The 20,882-nt window shown below is 47.6% G+C and overlaps 1 protein-coding gene across 4 annotated transcripts in view; it reads right to left on the reverse strand.

Annotated features, from left to right (window-relative positions):
* ZCCHC2 (zinc finger CCHC-type containing 2) overlaps positions 1 to 11,868 on the reverse strand; it is a 68,691-nt gene extending 56,823 nt beyond the window's left edge. For 3 of the 4 annotated variants that reach the window (XM_075826718.1, XM_075826719.1, XM_075826717.1), the window contains exon 1: positions 11,054 to 11,818. In XM_075826718.1, the coding sequence (XP_075682833.1) occupies positions 11,054 to 11,686 (633 nt within the window). In that variant the 5' untranslated portion in view covers positions 11,687 to 11,818. Of the gene's footprint in view, positions 1 to 11,053 lie in introns of all 4 variants that reach the window. The other variant, XM_075826721.1, reaches the window with a different exon arrangement.
* Between the last annotated feature and the right edge of the window lie 9,014 nt (positions 11,869 to 20,882).

A 20,882-nucleotide genomic window follows, 5' to 3' on the forward strand; every position in this document is an offset into this window, starting at 1 on the left:
CGATATACTGCAATACTAATGTATTGCAGTATATCGTGATTCTGACAGACTTCTATGAAGCCCTGCCGGAGGCAGAGCTTCATAGGAGTACAACGATGGCCGACCTGGGGGACTTAGTCAGGCCCCCAGGCAGCCGTGCCAACCAACGGCTCCCCCCGATCTCGCTGCGGGGGTGCCGTTGGGATGTTACAGGGGGTCGCCCCCGCTTTTAGTAATTTAAACGTTGATTCAGCAGCAGCATCGGCGTTTGCAGGTAAGTAGCTACATCGACTTACCTGCAAACGCCGTTGCTGCTGCAGAATCAAATGTAGCCCCTGGTGCCGATGTGTCCTCGCTCGTCTGACACGATGCAGGACCTGGGGAAGTGACGTCACAGCGTGATCTCTCGAGAACACGCTGTGTGTCTGTGCACTGCCAGAAGCTGGGTGTTAACGAAGAGAAGTGGATGATGCTGATTCGTCAGCATCATACACTTCTAGTCACAACGCCCAGCTAGTAAAAGAAGTAAAACCGCCCAGATGTACACACACAATACACGCCCACTTGTACATAACTTTAAACACGCCCAGTTGTACTTTAGCAAGCCTCATTTGCATAAATATAAAACTGGTCATAACTTGGCCAAAAATGCTGTTTTTAAAAAAAAACAAAAAACGTTACTCTTATCTACATTGCAGCGCCGATCTGCTGCAATAGCAGATAGGGGTTGCAAAATCTGGTGACAGAGCCTCTTTAAACAAGCGGGATCGCGCTAAAACGGGATCCCGCTCGTAACCCGGAAGTGTCGGCTGTAACACACAGCCAACACACTCACTCTATGGAGCGGACTGAGCCCGCTCCATATTCCCCCACCCAGCTTGCGCCGTATATATACGGCGGATGTCGGGAAGGGGTTAAAGGTCAATAGAACAGTGGAGGACTCGCAAAAACAAGGAGTTTTTAGTAGCGGGGATCGGGAGGGACAAAGCGAGGTCGAACACTCATGTGCAGCGACACAATTGCTGATCGGGCTGAAGACGTTGCAGCCCTGCTGGAGAACTCTGCCAGACTTCCCCCTGATGAGGAGAGATGCCAAGTTCTGACGGTGCAGCAATGCTGGAAGAGGGTGATGTGCAGCGTCTGAATATGCTATTGGTACACTGGTGTGTATTTATTATCTCTCGGCTGTGTACATGCATCTATTTCCTGCCTTTATGTGCTCTTGGCGGATGTCTGCAATGGACAAGGACCTCAATCCTCTGCTCAGTTCTTTTTCCGCATATGTTAACGGCTGAAAACCTCTTTTAGCTCTTGGAATGTCAGAGGCATGGGAGATCCTGTCAAACGAAGTTCCCTGTATAGATTTTTGCAACCTCGCATGCCAGTGATAGTTTCCAGTAGACACATTTCACGAAAAATACTGTTAATCTACTCAACAGGTCATTGATAGGCAAATCCTTCCGTGCGACATATACTGGGCATTCTAGGGGGGGGGGGGTGAGCGTCCTCGTTCATAGATCTATTCCTTTTTTTACAGTGCAATCGGAAAGTCTTCAGACGCTTTGATTTTTTTTTTATGATGAGGCCTTGTGCTAAAAAAAAAAAAAAAAAGTCCCCCCCCCCCCCATTCTGCACTCAATACCCCATAAAGACAAAGTGAAAACAGGATTTTATAAAAAAAAATTGTGCAAGTTTGTTAAAAATGAAAAACTAATTTCGCATGGACATAAGTACTCAGACCCTGTGCGATGACACTTGAAATTTAGCTCTGGAGGCCTCCCATTTCTCTAGAACATCTTTGAAGTGTTTCTACACCTTGATTGGAGTCCACCTGTGGTAAATTCATTTGATTGGACATAATTTGGAATGTCACATCCCTGTCTATATAAGGTCTTACAACGGACAATGCATAGAGCAAAAACCAAGCCATGAGGAGGAAAGAACATCCTGTGGAGCTCAGAGACAGGATTGTGTGGAGGCACAGATCTGGAGAAGGGTATAAAAAAAAAAAAAAAAAAAAAAAGAAGCCCAGTGGCCTTCATAATTCTTGGAATGGAAGAAGTTTGGAACAACTAGGACTCTTCCTAGAGCGGACCACACCACCAAATTAAGTAATCAGGGGAGAAGGGCCTTGGTAAGAGAGGTGACCAAGAACTCAATGGTCACTCAGGCGGAGATCCAAAGATCCTGTCCCTGTGTGCAGATGGTAGAAACTTCCAGGAGGTCAACCATTACTGCAGAACTCCACCAATCCGGCCTTTATAGAGTGGCCAGAAAGAAACATGAAAGCCCGCCAGGAGTTTGCAAAAAAGCACCTAAAAGGACTCAGACTGTGAGAAACAATATTCTGCGGTCTGATGAAACCAAGATTGAACTTTTTGGCCTTAATTCTAAGCGTCTGGAGGAAACTAGGCACTGCTTATCACCTGCCCAATTCCATCCCTACAGTGAAGCATGGTGGTGACAGCATCATGCTGTGGGGTGTTTTTCAGCGGTTAGGACAGGTAGACTGGTCAGGGTTGAGGGAAAGACGAATGGAGCAAAGTACAGAGATATTCTTGATGAAAGCCTGACCCAAAGTGCTGTGGACCTCAGACTGGGCCGAAGATTCACCTTCCAACAAGATAACCCTAAACACACAGACAAGACAACACAGGAGTGACTTATAGACAACCCTGTGAACGTCCTTGAGTGGCCCAGCCAGAGCCCTAACTCGAACATCTCTGACGAGACCTGAAAATAGCTGTTCACCGACGGTCCCTACGCAACCTGACAGATCTTGAGAGGATCTGCAGAGAAGAATGCAGAAACTCCCCAAATCCAGGAGTGCAAACCTTGTGGCATCATACCCAAGAAGACTGGTGGCTGTTATTGCTGCCAAACGTGCTTCAACTAAGTACTCCCCAAAGGGTCAATGCAATATTTTCATTTTTCCTATTCAATAAATTAGCAAAGATTACTAACATTCTGTTTTGACTTTGTCATTATGGGGTATTGACTGTAGAATGATGGGGAAAAACATGAATTGTTTTCTATTTTAGCACCAGGCCTTAAAAAAAAAAAAATAAAAAAAAAAAAATGTAAACAATTTTTTTTTGTTAACCTCTTAATGCCGAAGGACGGATATATCCGTCCTCTGCAGCTGCTAGTTCGCGCAGGAGGACGGATATATCCGTCCTGTGATGGCGCGGGTACTGAGACTGTACCAACGCGATCAGCGGCAGGAGCACGGCTGTTATACACAGCCCGGCTCCTGCTGCAACTGCCAGAATCGAAGCGCGCTCCGATTCCGGCAGTTTAACCCATTAAATGCCGCTGTCAATAGTGACAGTGGCATCTAATGTGTTTGACAGAGGGAGGGAGCTCCCTCGGTCACCCCATCGGCGCCCCCGCAAACAAATCGCGTGTCGCCGTCGGGTTTCCATGGCAGCGGGGGGTCTAACAAAGACCCCCAGGTCTGCCTTCAGCATCTGCCTGTTAGGCGATGCCGGAGGCATGACCTAACAGATTGCCTGTCAGTTTTACACTGACAGGCAATAATGCTTTAGTATACCAAAGCATTATATATGCGATCGGCACATCGCATAGTGAAGTCCCCTGGTGGGACTAAAAAAAAAGTCAGTTAAATAAAGTTGGTGAAAAAAATTATAATAATAATTTACAGTGAAAATCAAATACTTTTATTTAGTAAAAGTGTCAAAACAAATCACACATACACATATATGGTATCCCCGCGATCGTAACGACTTGAACAATAAAATGAACACATTAATTAAACCGCCGGATGAACAGCGTCCAAAAAAAAAACGCAAAAATCAGCAAAATTCTCTCTTTTCTCCCATTCCCCCCATAAAAAATTAATCTATAAGTCCTATGTACCCCAAAATAGTACCAATGAAAACTACACATCGGCCCGCAAAAATCAAGCCCACATACGACCACATCGACGGAAAAATAAAAACGTTACGGCTCTTGGAATGCGGCGATGCAAAAATAAGTAATTTTTTTCTAAAAGGCTTTTTATTGTGCAAACGTAGGAAAACATATAGAACCTTTACATATTTGGTATCCCCGTAATTGTGCCGACCCATAGAATAAAGTGAACATGTTATTTACGCTGCATAGTAAACGGCATAAATTTGTAACGTGAAAATTAATGCTGGAATAGCTGCTTATTTTCAATTCTCTCCTAAAATAAAGTTAATCGATATATTATAAGCATCTAAAAATGGTACAATTACAAAATACAACTCGTCCCGCAAAAAACAAGCCCTTATACGGCTATATAGACGGAATACAAAAACAGTTACGACTCTTGGAATGCGACCATGAAAAAACAAAAAATAATCCTTGGTCATTAACGTGCAAAATGGCCCGGTCATTAAGGGGTTAAGGGTCTGAAGACTTTCCGAATGCATTGTATGTATCAAGCAGGAGCTTGATGATGAGGGACAATGTCTGTTTACATTGCAAGATCTTTGCTGTGAAATGTATAATAGAACAACTACCTAATGTTCTTTCCATGATGATCTGGAGATTTTAATAATGTAGCTCGCCCACATTGGGACAAACTGCGAGCTGATCAGACAACTAAACAGCGTCCGGACTACTTTTGGACTGTTACTTACTGAACTTACCTTATTAGAGGTGTGGAGAGAATGGAACCCAAATGTTCGTGCTTTATTGAGCTCGTACAATTCCAAGTCTTGCATTGATATTCTTCTTATGAGTTCTTGTTACCTAAAGTCCTTGGAGTTTACTATTTAACGAGAACACTTTCTGATGATTCTTCCATGTTATTGAGGGTTTATTTTTCTCGGGAAGCGGCAGCTGGAATGTGGGTGTGGAGATTCAATGCATTCTAGCTTCCATTATTGAAGAACATTTATATTGCTGAATATTTTTATATCAATAGGGGCTCAGCGAGTATGGCTGTGGTATGGGACGCTACGAAGGGGTCTTTAACCCTTTCACGACCAAGGACGAAAATGAACGTCATGGTCGGCTGCTAGTTTCCGCACCATGACGTTCATTTTCGTCCGCATTTCAAACTGTCACTCTGTGTAAACACAGCTGAGACATCAGTCTCGCCGGACAGCGGACCATCACCGCTGCTTTCGGCAGTTAACCCCTTAAGTGCGGCGACGGATTGCCGTCGCCGCATTTAAGTGGTTTGAAGCACATCGGCAGCCCCCACGAAGTGATCGTGGGGGCTACCGATGCTTGTCACGGCAATCGGAGGTCAGATAATGACCTCCGGGTTGCCATGTACGGAAGCCTCGGAGGAACAGCCTCCGGCCGTTCCTCCTCTGCTTCCTGTCACGTGTGTAATGTACTCTAGCAGCGATCAAAGCTGCAAGTCTAAGTGTCCCCTAGTGGGACAAGTAAAAAAAAGTACTAAAAATGTTTTTAAAAAAAAGTGTAAAAATAAAAGTTATAAGTTCTATAAACACAAAATGCTTTTTTTCCTATAATAAGACTTTTATTATAGAAAAAAAAAATGAACACGTTAAAAAAAGTACACATATTTAGTATCACCGCGTTCGTAACGACCCCAACTATAATGTTATTTTTCCCGCACGATGAACACCCCAAAAAAAAAAAAAAAAAAAAAAATCAATAAAAAACTACGACAGAATCACAATTTTTTTGGTCACCACCGCTCCCTAAATAAAGAATAAAAAGTGATCAAAAAGTCGCATGTACCCGAAAATAGTACCAATAAAAACTTCTATCCGTCCCGCAAAAAACAAGCCCTTACACAGCTTTTTTAACTAAAAAATTATGGCTCTCAGAATATGGTGACACAGAATTTTTTTTTTTTATAAATAAGTCATTTAATTGTGCAAACGCTAAAAAAAAACAAACAAAAAAAACAAAAAAAAACAAACCTATATACATATGGTATCGCCGTAACCGTACCAACTCGCAGAATAAAGTAAAAATGTCATTTATAGCGTACGGTGAGCGCCGCAAAAAGAAAACCTAAAAAAACGGTGTCAGAATTCCTGTTTTTTGCTCAGGATTGCAAAAAAATGTAATAAAAAGTGATAAAAAAAAAATAAAATCGCATGTACCCCAACATGGTGCCAATGAAAACTACAGATTGTCCCGCAACAAATAAGCCCTCACACAGCTCCGGTGGTGAAAAAATAAAAAAGTTCTGGCTTTCAGAATATGGCGATGCAAAATGTGCAGAGTGTCCAAAAGTGGATAAGATTCTGCATCATTTATCAGTGCGACACCGGCCACACATCTATGAATTATTTATTTACCCCATTATTATACCCTCTTATTATGCCCTGATGTTCTCCGCACAGATTACACATGCTCCCCACATTATAAACTGAAATACCAGCGAAACCCAAAACAGAAACCTACCAAGCAAAATCTGCTCTCCAAAAGCAAAATGGCGCTCCCTCCCTTCGGAGGTCTGCAGCGTGCCCAAGCAGCAGTTTGCACCCACACATATGGCGTCGCCATACCTGAGAACCCGCTTAACGTTTTATGAGGTATTTGTCTTCTGTGGCACAAACTGGGCACAACATATGCACTAAAATGGCGTATCAGTGGAAAATTGCAATTTTCACTTTGAACCATCCGCTGCGCATTAACTCCTTTGCGCACTTTGACTTAATTGCCCGTCATGGTGCAGCGGTTGATGTATAAACCAACATCTCCCCAACATTGAAGTCCTGGTGCCGTTACTTGCTCTTTATTCCTGATATATATATATATATATATATATATATAAAAATCAAAACTATATTTTGCAAACTATGCAGCCCATAAATAAAAAGGCAATTTCATAATATCGTAATCATATACTGATTAGCAGTATATTCAGTTCTACTTAACTGTAAAATGATGTATCATCACCTAGAACTATTTAAAAAGTACAAATCATTATATCTGGCAGTTTCTGTTTGACAAAACGCAAGAAAATGTTTTTCACTGGTCATTTTGCACAATTGTTACCTGTACAACAGGGGTCAGCAACCTTCAGCACTCCAGCTGTTGTGAAACTATAATTCCCACTATGCTCTAATAGCCTTTGGCTGGAATAATAAAGCCTGTGGCTATCCGTGAATGTTGGGAGCTGTAGTACGTAGCATCATAGGGATAATAGGAACATGACTATAATCCCTACATGTGAAATTAAAAAATATCTTTCCGTTTCAGCCACTAAGTAGCATGAGAAGAAATCTTATTTTAATAAATTGCAGGGCTTTATTTTGCCATAAAACCCACATCCCTGATAGCTAGATGGGTACTGCTGTGCCACATATTGCAGCCTTGTAGTAAATGAGGTGGACCTGGGATACGTTATGTCTGTACCTAAACAGGGAATAGATTGATACTCACAGAACACCTCTATTCATTTAAAGAGGCTCTGTCACCAGATTATAAGTGCCCTATCTCCTACATAATGTGATTGGCGCTGTAATGTAGATAACAGCAGTGGTTTTTATTTTGAAAAACGATCATTTTTGAGCAAGTTATGAGCAATTTTAGATTTATGCTAATGAGTTTCTTATGACCAACTGGGCGTGTTTTTACTTTTTACCAACTGGGTGTTGTACAGAGGAGTGTATGACGCTGACCAATCAGTGTCATACACTTCTCATTGTTCCAGCCCATCTTCTTTCACTGCACACACTAACAATGGGCTGGAACAATAAGAAGTGTATGACGCTGATTGGTCACTGATTGGTCAGCGTCATACACTCCTCTGTACAATGCCCAGTTGGTCATTAAAAAACTAATTAGCATAAATCTAAAATTGTTCATAACTTAAAAATGATTGTTTTTCAAAATAAAAACCACCGTTATCTACATTACAGCGCCGATCAGATTATGTAGGAGATAGGGCAATTATAATCTGGTGACAGAGCCTCTTTAAGGCCTAATTCACACAAGCGTGTTTGGTCCGTGATATACGGTTCGTATGTCAGCAGTATTTCCCGGACCGAACACACTGCAGGGAGCCGGGCTCCTAGCATCATGTTATGCTATAACGCTAGGTGTCACTGAATCTCCGGGGAACTACTGTCCCGTACTGAAAACATGATTACAGTAAGGGAGTTTTCCCGCAGCGAGGCAGTGACACCTAGCGTCATAGATAACTATGATGCTAGGAGCCCGGCTCCCTGCAGTGTGTTCGGTCCGGGAAATCCTGCCGACATACGGACCATATATCACTGACCGAACACGCTCGTGTGAATTAGGCCTTAGGGTGGATTCACACAGCACATTTTGTTGCCGAATTTCCTGCAACTGAAAATCAGATCTAATTCTTTGAATGGAACTTACAGAAACCCATGTGTCTCCTGCAGAAAGCACCCCATTAAGATAAGTAAAAAAAAAGATTTTTAGTCAGAAATTTCTGCAACAAAATTTGCCACACGTGACTGCACCCTAAGGCCTTATTCACATGAACGTGTTATACATCCGTTAAAACAACGGCCGTCACACTGACCTATGTAATTCCATGGGACCGTTCACACAGCCGTTGTTTCAACGGACCGTGAGAAAAAAGACGACAAGTCCATTTTTTCACGCATCCCTCCATAGACTCTAGTCTATGGGGGATGCGTCATAACGCGTCCCGCAGCGCATGGATGCACCTCGCACATGAATGGCGCCGGTTTTTCATGTCTGAAATACGCAATGCTCGTGTGAATCAGGTCATCAGTACATGATCTGACACTCAGACCTCGCTCACATCAGCTAGTCCGATGCCTCCGTGCACCGGACGTACATGGCGGAAGCAGTTGGATCCTGCCATGGAATAGCAGCTGAGCTGCAGTACTGCAGCTCTGATCCTATTCAAGCAAATAGGAGCAGACCTGCAGTTCTGCAGCGCGGCCGCTATGCTATGTATGGAGCCAACTGCTTCTGGCTCCGTACATAGCATAATGTGCCATAACAACCGGTGCCAGCAGGCCACCGGAGAGGCTGATCGGTGCAGGGTCTAGGTGCTGGACCCGCACCAATGATATACTAATGACCTATCCGGTGGGTAGGTCATCAGTTATCAGAAGGTTGAAAACCCCTTTAACTATCTTCAGTCTGTCTTGATAAACTGAGATCTAAACAGTATGTCCACCCTTGAACACTGCATAGTATTGCTGGTTTTCATTGTAAACCGACAAGCTTGATGTCCGACACACCCCGAAGGCCTCATGCATACGGCTGTAATTTTGATCCGCAATTATGGATCATAATTCGGGATTAAAGTACGGACCCATTAATTTTTATTGGCCACGAACACCTTCCCGTATATATTTAGCCGTAGAAAGCATTCGTAAAAGATAGAACATGTCCTATTTTGGGATTTTTCGGACCGTGCGCCCATACTTTATAATGGGTCCATGGCCCACAAATGCAGGTGACTGTCTGCGGCCGGCTGTGCCCGTAATCACGGAACGTACATGGGCTTAAGGGCTTGTCCACACAACGGATTTGCAGCATATTTTCCATCCGGAATTAAAGACGGAAGATACGAAGTGGAATACAGTAGCAGCAAAGTGGGTGTGATTTAACAAAGGTCATCCACACGCTGCAGAAAAATTCAGTCCAGAATTCACCTGCGGTGCGTAATTTTAGTTCCACAGCATGTCAATTATTGCTGCGGAAAGTCGACTGACTTCCTGCATTTTTGTGCAGTCATGGAGCAAGAAAAGAAGATTACAGCTCTGGAATATAATACAGACTGTAACTCAGAAGTTGTAGATACATTGTATGATATCGTACTAAAGTTACTCAACCTTTAAATATAGATAGAAGTTGACTCACTATGACAACCCATTTTATAAAGTAAAAGGTGTTTTCCCAAAATCACACATCGCTAGCTATCAACAGGATAGATCATTTTCCAATCAATGGTACCCCCACCCATCCTCCTCACTGCTCGACCGAATTGGTGAGAATTTTCTTTTTGCTGGAGGCCCCACTAATGACGGACCGTGAGAATGATGTTCCCCCGAACCACCAGATCCTTCTCACTGCAGGAGCTTAAATGGAGCAGCGGTCAAGCATGCGCCTGCCGCTCCATTCACTGTGAGAATGACGGAAAAAGCGGAGTAGAGTTCTCTGCTTTTTTCGACCGCCGCTCTATTCAAGCTCATCCTCACTACAATGGGTGTAGTGAGAAGGATCCAGCGATCACCAATTCTGTGGATAGGTGATAAGTTATGATTCTGGGAAAAAAAACTCTTTCTGAACCCCCTGATCACCAACTATCACCAAGGGACCAGCTACACAGAGTGATTCCTAGAGGGGATATCTTGGTGAGACATCCAACTTTAATTATCAATTTTGACATGGTGTTCAAAGGTAACCAAACCATACGTTTTAATTAGAATGAGCTGAACATGGATATGCCATGATCCAGCCTTTAACAGCTGGAGAAATAGAACTATACACGGGAAGGCCAGAAATCACACTGAACGATGCTGTGCCAATCAATGACCATCTCTGAAGAACGGCTGGCATGGTAAAGCATGGATCTTCACCGGTTGTGATAGACAAGAAATCATTCCATAAGACATTTAATTACCATGAGGTCACAATGGTAAAGGCCAGTTTACACATAGCAGTTATCTTTTTAATTCTGAGCGCCTATAGTGATAACTGCCCACTGTATATGCCACAAAACCTTCAGTAGTGGCATCATCCATTTAATTTGTAGTGCTTGCACCCTCAACACATTTTTGGAGTCCCTAACCTATAAAATGTTGTTACTGTTGGAATTAGTGTCCCTAATCTGTCCTTTACAAAACGACTGAGATAATCTGTAGATTTCAGATCAGTGTGATGGGCGCCACTTGCTCCCCAACATCACTAATGTGGGTACCATTCATTTAGTTTCACTCTTGATCACTTATTGGCGCCATCAGCCATTTTCGCAGCCCAGTGTCAAGGTTACAGGTGGCACGAAGTGAAAGCAGGCAGCCAGCCATGATAGGGATAACCGGTTTTCTGCACATGTGGGCTATGACAGGAGACGTGACGGCTGCTGGTCCCGTCAGTGGGCAGGAATACGGGGACTTGTGGCTCAGTCCCGGCTTACCTCAGTGTGGCTCTTTCTGCACAAGGCCTCCCGCAGCTGCTCCAGGCGCTCCCGCATGGTGACCCGCTGATGGAAGGAGAAAGACGGGTGCAGGGAGCCCATGGTGAAGAGAAGCAGCAGTTCCTCCCCGGGATCCTGGTCCTCCGCGTCCTGTTCCCACCCCTCCAGCAGCCGCTCAGTCTCCATGGACGGCAGCAGCAGGCGGTAGAGACGACCAGCTACGTCCCGGTTCTCGGAGCCGAGCAGCGCCAGGTAGACTATGAGCCGGGAGCGAGTGATGGGATCCCCGAGGTCTCCCAGTAACTCCCCGGCCAAGCTATTGGCTCTGCTCTCATAGTCCCGCAGATAGTGGCAGTCCTTGCGGGCCAGGTCCTCCAGGCAGGAGCCCAGAAAGCGCAGCTCCAGTGGGTTACACAAGTCGAGTAATCCGCAGGCAAACTCCAGTCTCTGCGCCGGGCCCAGCGTCCGTACAAACCACTCATAGACCGCCTCACGCTGAAGAGACCCGGGTACACCATTTTTCGCTGGGCAGTCCCGGACATTACAGGGACGAGAACACATCCCGACCCGCTCTCCCTCGTCGTCCTCATCCGATGCTCTATGCTTGCTCTGGGGCAGCTTCATCTTGAGCATTATCAGCACTGGAGCTGACACAAGGCCGGTTCCATGGCCACCTTACCGGCCACTCTATCACAGAAGCGGTCACTGGGCGTGTGAGGGGAGGATCCAGAACCGACTTCCAGAACGCTCGTTCTCTTTCCCCGGGTTCCAAAGCCGGAGTCGTGACGTACTGCATCCTGCGCAGTGATTGGCTGCCCGCGGGATCCCCCCTGTCGCTCCGCCTCCCATCTCCTCACAAGTCTTCCTTCAGCGCTTTTTCCTTTGCGGGGTGATACGGTGCGTCATGTACTGCCATAGTGACCGGCGACATCATGAGATTCCTTTGGTCTGTCGGAATTAGCCTATAGTAGTCTATAATGACACTGGAATTTACCGCTATACAGGCCAGACACAGTGAAAGGGGTTTCCCGCTTAATACAAACAAATGACTGCAAAAAGTGGTTTCAGGCATATGCGACAGATTTATCAAGATGGCGCATTTTTTTTTTTTTACTTAATATCGAATTTGAAGGTGAATATTTTTTTTTCAGTCTACCAAAATGTTTTCTTTTTTTTTGCAGGACATATTTTATCCATATGTCGGATTATTTTGTTTCCTTGGTGGTATTTTGTTTTTTTGGAGTCGCACGCCATTTGGTGGCATTCAGATGGAACTTTTAAAAAAAATTGTATTTCATAAATATATCACAAAGTGACACATGCGGTGTACACAAAGTATATTCCATTGTTTTCAACAAAAGTGCCACTCAGAGCTTGATACATGTGGGACATTGTTCTTTCAGGAATAAAATGCAATCACTATTAAGTTTGTCAGTATTATATTGGGGGGAATATATAATTGTTCTTGAATCTTTCACTTTGTACTGTAATATAGTTTGTATAACCAAGAAATTTGCCTCATAAAATAATCCTCTAATTTTTCTGAATATGATACCAAATATGAACAAGTCACTTCTTATCTGACGTAGCCATTACTGCCCAGAACAAAGATCCAACATGTCTCACTCATGTGGTATCTGCACGTGTTACACATGTAGCTTTTTAGTCAAAGCCAGGAGTGGTTTTCAAAAGGAATACAACAGTAAAATGGTATACATTTTTTAAGATGAGAGCCTATGGGTGACGGATGCCACTGTATGGCACCCGTCACAGGCAGGGGCGTAACTAGGAAAGACTGGGCCCCATAGCAAACTTTTGACTGGGGGCCCCCCCTCTGCTGGGTATCACACAACCCCCCCCCCCACTGTAGATAGTGCCTCCCTATAGATTCCACCACACAGCGCCCCACTATAGATAGCACCATACACAGCCCCCTGTAGATAACGCCATACAGACCCCCTGTAGATAACACCATACAGCCCCCTCTGTAGAGAACGCCATACAGACCCCCTCTGTAGATAACACCATATAAGCCCCCCCCAAAAAAACAAAAACGGCCTATAGTTTGTCCTACAAAAAACATGCATCCCCTATCCACAGGATAGGGGATACATGTGCGATCGCTGGCATTGATAAGGAGAACGGGGGACCGAAAGTCCCCCGAAGTTCTCCATGACTAACCTCGGACTTCTGGCGTCTGCGCAGTTCAATAAAAATGAAAGGAGCGCTGGTCACGCATGCACACAAGCGCGACCGGCGCTCCATTCATTTCTACGGAGCTGCCGACACAGACCCCGGAAGTCCGAGGTTTGTCATGGAGAATTTAGGGGGGACTTTCGGTCCCCCGTTCTCCTCATCGCTGGGCGTCCCAGCGATCACACATGTATCCCCTATCCTGTGGTTAGGGGATGCATGTCTTTTGTAGGAACAACCCCTTCAGTGGCGTCGGGCTGTAGCAGCCATAGCGGCTGCTAGCGGAGCCTGCGGCCATGGGAGGGGGCCGTGCCGGCGGGTGCCACGGGCCCCCTCATGCTGCAGGCCCCGTAGAAGTCGCTACGGCTGCTATAGCGGTAGTTACGCCACTGCGTATAGGTTTGTACTGTGTAAAACTACAGCTCCCAGCATGGCCGGAACAATGATAAGGATATGCTGGGAGATGCGGTTTCACAAAAAAAAATCATACCACCCATCATCTCGCTGCAGATCATACAGTGACTACAATACTGATTAGAGGCAGATTAATTTACATTAAGTGACTCACCGGTGACATCTCAGATTCTAGTTCTTTTCTTCTCCCTCCGGTTCAGACATCTATGATGAATTCTCCCGGCCATGACCCATTTCTGCAGTTTTCCGTTTAGATGTCTTCAGCTTCTCAGTTTTAAAACTTCTGCACCTATAAACAAAGTTACAATTCTCAACACATCTAAATATAACTGTCTCACACACACACACACACACACACCGTGCCCCCTGTAGATAGTGCCCACATATGGACTCCAGAGCTGCAAGGCAATAGCGCTAACCACTGAGCCACCGTGCTGCCCTACATATAGCTTCCCCTATAGTTAGTGCTCCACGTATAGCCCACCTCTGTAGATAGTGTCTCACATATAGCTCCCCCCTGTAGACTGTGCACTACATATAGCCACCCTGTTGCTAGTGCCCCACAGGTATCCCACCCCTGTATATAGTGTCCCACACATAGCCCACCCCTATAGAAAGTACCCTAAAAAATAGCTCCCCTATAGATAGTGCTCTACATATAGCCCACCCTTGTATAGTATCTCACATATACTGCCCCACATATAGACCCCCCTGTAGATAGTGGCCCACATCCCCACATACAGACCTCCCCTGTAGCTAGTGCCCCACATATAGACCCCCCGCCTGTATATAGTGGCCCACATATAGACCCCCCTGTATATAATGGCCCACATCTAGAGCCCCCTGTATATAATGGCCCACATATAGAGCCCCCTGTATATAGTGGCCCACACCCCCACATATAGACGCCCCTGTAGCTACTGCCCCACATATAGACCCCCCTATATATGATATGCCCCACATAAAGACGACCAACCCCCCCATTATAGATAATGCCATTCACATTTTTGAAGAAAAAAATTAATAAATTGCCATACTCACATGATCCCGTTCCCACGCTGTTCACTGGCGATGCAGACATGCTCTCTTCTGAGCATGTCTGCAGGAGCTGAACGAGCGTCCTCCAATGACGCTGATTGGCGGGGCAGAATGACTTGCCCCGCCAATCAGCACCTTCCAAGCATGGAAGCGGCGCGATGATGTCATCGCGCCGCTAGCCAATCAGTGTCATTGTAAGGCACTGGATGGTCAGGCACGGAACATGCCCGGCCATTCAGTGCTGACACATGTATTTGGCTGCCGCTAGCACTGGGGCCCCCTCCGGTGCTAGCGACACCTACAGGCATGATGAGAGGGCCTGTGTAAGGCCCCACAGTAGCGGCGCTACCGCTGTAGCAGCCATAACGGCTGCTAGCGGCGCCACCGGGCATTTGGGTGGGCGTGTCGGCTGGCGGCACGGGCCCCCTCAAGCCCCGGGCCCCGTAGCAGCCGCTACTGCTGCTACCGCGGTAGTTACGCCACTGGTCACAGGTATACGTTATTTAAACGTATACCCAGGGGTGTAACTAGGAAAGACTGGGCCCCATAGCAAACTTTTGACTGGGGCCCTCCCCTGGGTGTCACACAACCCCCCCCTTGTAGATAGTGCCTTTTTTACAGCCCCCCCTGTAGATAACACCATACAGCCCCCTGTAGAGAACGCCATACAGCCCCCCTGTAGAGAACGCCATACAGCCCCCTCTGTAGATAACGCCATACAGCCCCCCTGTAGATAACGCCATACAGCCCCCCTGTAGATAACGCCATACAGCCCCCTGTAGATAACGCCATACAGCCCCCCAGTAGATAACGCCATACAGCCCCCCAGTAGATAACGCCATACAGCCCCCTGTAGATAACGCTATACAGCCCCCCTGTAGATAACTCCATACATCCCCCTGTAGATAACGCCATACAGCCCCCTTTGTAGATATATACAGAGGGGGCTGTATAGCGTTATCTACAGGGGGGACTCTGTATGGCGTTCTCTACAGTGGGGGCTGTATGGCGTTCTCTACAGGGGGGCTGTATGGCGTTCTCTACAGGGGGGGCTGTATGGCGGTCCCTACAGGGAGGGGGCTGTATGGCGTTATCTACAGAGCGGGCTGTATGGCGTTATCTACAGAGGGGGCTGTATGGCGTTATCTACAGGGGGGCTGTATGGCGTTATCTACAGGGGGGCTGTATGGCGTTATCTACAGAGGGGGCTGTATGGCGTTATCTACAGGGGGGCTGTATGGCGTTATCTACAGGGGGGCTGTATGGCGTTATCTACAGGGGGGCTGTATGGCGTTATCTAAAGGGGGGCTGTATGGCGTTCCCTACAGGGGGGGGGCTGTATGGCGTTCCCTACAGGGGGGGCTGTATGGCGTTATCTACAGAGGGGGCTGTATGGCGTTATCTACAGGGGGGCTGTATGGCGTTATCTACAGGGGGGCTGTATGGCGTTATCTACAGAGGGGGCTGTATGGTGTTATCTACAGGGGGGACTGTATGGCGTTCTCTACAGTGGGGGCTGTATGGCGTTCTCTACAGGGGGGCTGTATGGCGTTCCCTACAGGGGGGGCTGTATGGCGGTCCCTACAGGGAGGGGGCTGTATGGCGTTATCTACAGAGCGGGCTGTATGGCGTTATCTACAGAGGGGGCTGTATGGCGTTATCTACAGGGGGGCTGTATGGCGTTATCTACAGGGGGGCTGTATGGCGTTATCTACAGGGGGGCTGTATGGCGTTATCTACAGAGGGGGCTGTATGGCGTTATCTACAGGGGGGACTCTGTATGGCGTTCTCTACAGTGGGGGCTGTATGGCGTTCTCTACAGGGGGGCTGTATGGCGTTCCCTACAGGGGGGCTGTATGGCGTTATCTACAGAGCGGGCTGTATGGCGTTATCTACAGAGGGGGCTGTATGGCGTTATCTACAGGGGGGCTGTATGGCGTTATCTACAGTGGGGGCTGTATGGCGTTCCCTACAGGGGGGGGCTGTATGGCGGTCCCTACAGGGAGGGGGCTGTATGGCGTTATCTACAGAGCGGGCTGTATGGCGTTATCTACAGAGGGGGCTGTATGGCGTTATCTACAGGGGGGCTGTATGGCGTTATCTACAGGGGGCTGTATGGCGTTATCTACAGAGGGGGCTGTATGGCGTTATCTACAGGGGGCTGTATGGCGTTATCTACAGGGGGGCTGTATGGCGTTATCTACAGGGGGGCTGTATGGCGTTCCCTACAGGGGGGGCTGTATTGCGTTATCTACAGAGGGGGCTGTATGGCGTTATCTACAGAGGGGGCTGTATGGCGTTATCTACAGGGGGGCTGTATGGCGTTATCTACAGGGGGGCTGTATGGCGTTATCTACAGAGGGGGCTGTATGGCGTTATCTACAGGGGGGTGTATGGCGTTATCTACAGGGGGGCTGTATGGCGTTATCTACAGGGGGGCTGTATGGCGTTATCTACAGAGGGGGCTGTATGGCGTTATCTACAGGGGGCTGTATGGCGTTATCTACAGGGGGGCTGTATGGCGTTCTCTACAGGAGGGGCTGTATGGCGTTATCTACAGAGGGGGCTGTATGGCGTTATCTACAGAGGGGGCTGTATGGCGTTATCTACAGGGGGCTGTATGGCGTTATCTACAGGGGGGCTGTATGGCGTTATCTACAGGGGGCTGTATGGCGTTATCTACAGAGGGGGCTGTATGGCGTTATCTACAGAGGGGGCTGTATGGCGTTATCTACAGGGGGGTTGTATGGCGTTATCTACAGGGGGGCTGTATTGCGTTATGTACAGGGGGGCTGTATGGCGTTCCCTACAGGAGGGGGGGCTGTATGGCGTTATCTACAGAGGGGGCTGTATGGCGTTATCTACAGGGGGCTGTATGGCGTTATCTACAGGGGGGGTTGTATGGCGTTATCTACAGGGGGGCTGTATGGCGTTCTCTACAAAGGGGGCTGTATGGCGCTAACGCCATACAGCCCCCCCTGTAGAGAACGCCATACAGCCCCCCCTGTAGAGAACGCCATACAGCCCCCCTGTAGAGAACGCCATACAGCCCCCCCTGTATAGAACGCCATACAGCCCCCCCTGTAGAGAACGCCGTACAGCCCCCCCTGTAGAGAACGCCATACAGCCCCCCCTGTAGGGAACGCCATACAGCCCCCCCTGTAGGGAACGCCATACAGCCCCCCCCCTGTAGGGAACGCCATACAGCCCCCCCTGTAGGGAACGCCATACAGCCCCCCCTGTAGGGAACGCCATACAGCCCCCCCTGTAGGGAACGCCATACAGCCCCCCCCCTGCAGGGAACGCCATACAGCGTCCCCCCTCCCAAAAAAAATGTGACCTACAGTGTGTCCTACAAGACATGTATCCCCTATCCACAGGATAGGGGATACATATGTGATCGCTGACAGCGATAGGGAGAACGGGGGACCGAAAGTCCCCCAAAGTTCTCCATGACTAACCTCTGACTTCCGGCGTCTGTGCAGCTCAATAAAAATGAAAGGAGCGCTGGTCACGCATGCGCACAAGCGCGACCGGCGCTCCATTCATTTCTACGGAGCTGCCGACACAGACCCCGGAAGTCAGAGGTTTGTGATGGAGAACTTCAGGGGACTTTCAGTCCCCCGTTCTCCCCATCAATGCCAGCGATCACACATGTATCCCCTATCCTGTGGATAGGGGATACATGTCTTGTTTAATGGCAGAGCGGGGAGATACCTCCCTGCTCTACCGTAGTCGTGTTCAGTGGCGTCGCGCTGTAGCAGCCATAGCGGCTGCTAGCAGAGCCTCCGGCCATGGGGGGGCCCGTGCCGGCGGGTGGCACGAGCCCCCTCATGCCGCGGGCCCCGTAGCAGCCGCTACGGCTGCTCCGGCGGTAGTTACGCCACTGCGTATACCACAGGGAGCTCCTGACATCACTGTCCATATATGGACAGTGATGTCAGGGGATTCTCCAAAGCTGGACTCCCCGGCCGGAGCATTGCCGACGCTTTGGCAAGGGACTCTGGCCTTGCAAATTTCCTGATGTCACTGTCCATGTATGGACAGTAAAGTCTGGGGACCAGAGCGTATGGACAGTAACATTAGGAGCAGTGCCGGAGTCCCTGGGCATAGCGCTAGTTGGTCAGGAACTTCCACAGTGTCAGAGACCACGGGCAAAGCGCTAGCAGATGCTCTGCCTTGGGACTCCAGCGATGGGAAAGCCCCTGATGTCACTGTCCATATATGGACAGTGACTTCAGGAGTTTTCCCAGGGCCAGTCCTCAGCGATGTATGCCATACAGTTTGGCCTTTCATTGGAGGTATACGTCGGGAGTCTTCCCGACGTATACCACAGACGGATTGCCAAAACATGTGAATGGGGCCTTACTCTTCATCTCTCTTTTGTATCCACTCCTCTGTTTGGCTCTATATAACGGCATTAAGAACTGCATACGGTGGCGTAACTACCGCCATAGCAGACATCGCTACAATGGGGCCCGCGGCATGAGGCACGGGCCCCCACATGCCCGGTGGCGCCTCTTGCAGCCGCTATGGTTGCTACAGCGGTAGCGACGCCACATTCAATCATATGCGTCCTTAGGATGCAGATACTATTGAACACTATGGCAGAGCAGGGAGGTATCTCCATGCTCTGCCATTTACTAGGCTACAGGCCGAAGAAGGGGGAGGAGGGGGCTGTATGGCACTGTCTACAAGGGGGAGGTGGTTGGCTGTATGGCAGTATCTACAAGGGGGAGGTTATTGGCTGTATGGCACTATCTACAATGGGGAGGTGGGGTGCTGTATTGCATCTACAGGGGGCACTATCCACAAGGGGGGCTGTGTGTGGCACCCAGGGGAGGGGAGGCCAGTCAAAATTTGTTATGGCGCCGAGTGTTTCCTAGTTACGCCCATGACTGCATATATGCAAATCCAGCCTGAGGCCTCTTACACATGAGCGTATTTGTAAACATCTGTTATATGGACGTATTACGGATGATATTGCATCAGTATTTCATTAGTATTACAGATCCGTAATACTGATGGGCTGTCTTCTAGGGAGATAATTAAATTACATAAGATAGCCCCTTTGAAAAACAGATGTAACATGGATGAAATACTGATGACATACGGACCAAATGCAGATACATCCATACTTGATTAACATAATGTTCCTATTAGGCCACTTTCACACGGCAGTATTTTGGTCAGTATTTTGCATCAGTACTTGTAAGCCAAAACCAGGAGTGAAAACAACAGTATAGGGCCGGGTTCCCGTGGGTTGGATATGCTGCGTAAAAATCACGCAGTGCATGTGACCTGGAACACGCAGCACCTTACATCCGAAGAATCTTGTGGTTTTTTGGACGGAATTTCTGCTGCGTAAGAAATCGCTCATACCCCCCTCTCCTTTGACATCCTTTGATTACGCCGCAAAAGTCGCAACACTTGGCTTTTTGTTGCAGGTTTTGCATCCCAATTGAACTCAATGGGGAAAACCCGCAACAGAAAATCAACAAAAATGCAGCATAAATTGACATGCTGCGGAATTAAATTCCGCACCGCAGGTCAATTCGTTAACGTTTACTCTGCATTTTTTCTCCGTAGGGTGGGCATGAAATTTTCTAAATCTCATCCACTTTGCTGCTACTGTAAATGCTGCGGAATTTCCGCACACAATTCCGTTGCGGAAATTCCGCAGTGTTTACGCTACGTGGAAACCGAGCCTAAGGGTCCGTTCAAACTGCATATTTTTTGCAACGGAATTAGTTGTGGAAAATCCGCAGCAAATACAGTAGCAGCAAAGTGGATGAGATAAAACAAATCTCATCCACACGCTGTGGAAAAAACGCTCAGAAATTGACCTGCAATGCAGAATTTTATTCTGCAGCATCTCAATTGTATTTGCGGAAACGCTGCTTATTTGTTGCGGGTTTTCCCCATTGAATACAATGGGGAGGTAAAACAAATAGAAGTTGTTGCGTTTTTTGTGGCCGTATCGCAGCGATTCCGCCGCAAAAAAGTAACTCAGAAAAAAAACTTATACTGACCCAGGAGTCTGTGTTTCTTCCTCCAGGCTGGTCTCCTGGGATGACGTTCCATCCCATGTGACCGCTGCAGCCAATCACAGGCTGTAGCGGTGGTCTCCTGGGATGAAACAACATTCCGGGCGAAAAACTGCACCACAGTTTGGTGCGTTTTT

This window comes from Rhinoderma darwinii, chromosome 5, assembly GCF_050947455.1.
Source record: "Rhinoderma darwinii isolate aRhiDar2 chromosome 5, aRhiDar2.hap1, whole genome shotgun sequence".
NCBI lineage: Eukaryota > Metazoa > Chordata > Amphibia > Anura > Rhinodermatidae > Rhinoderma > Rhinoderma darwinii.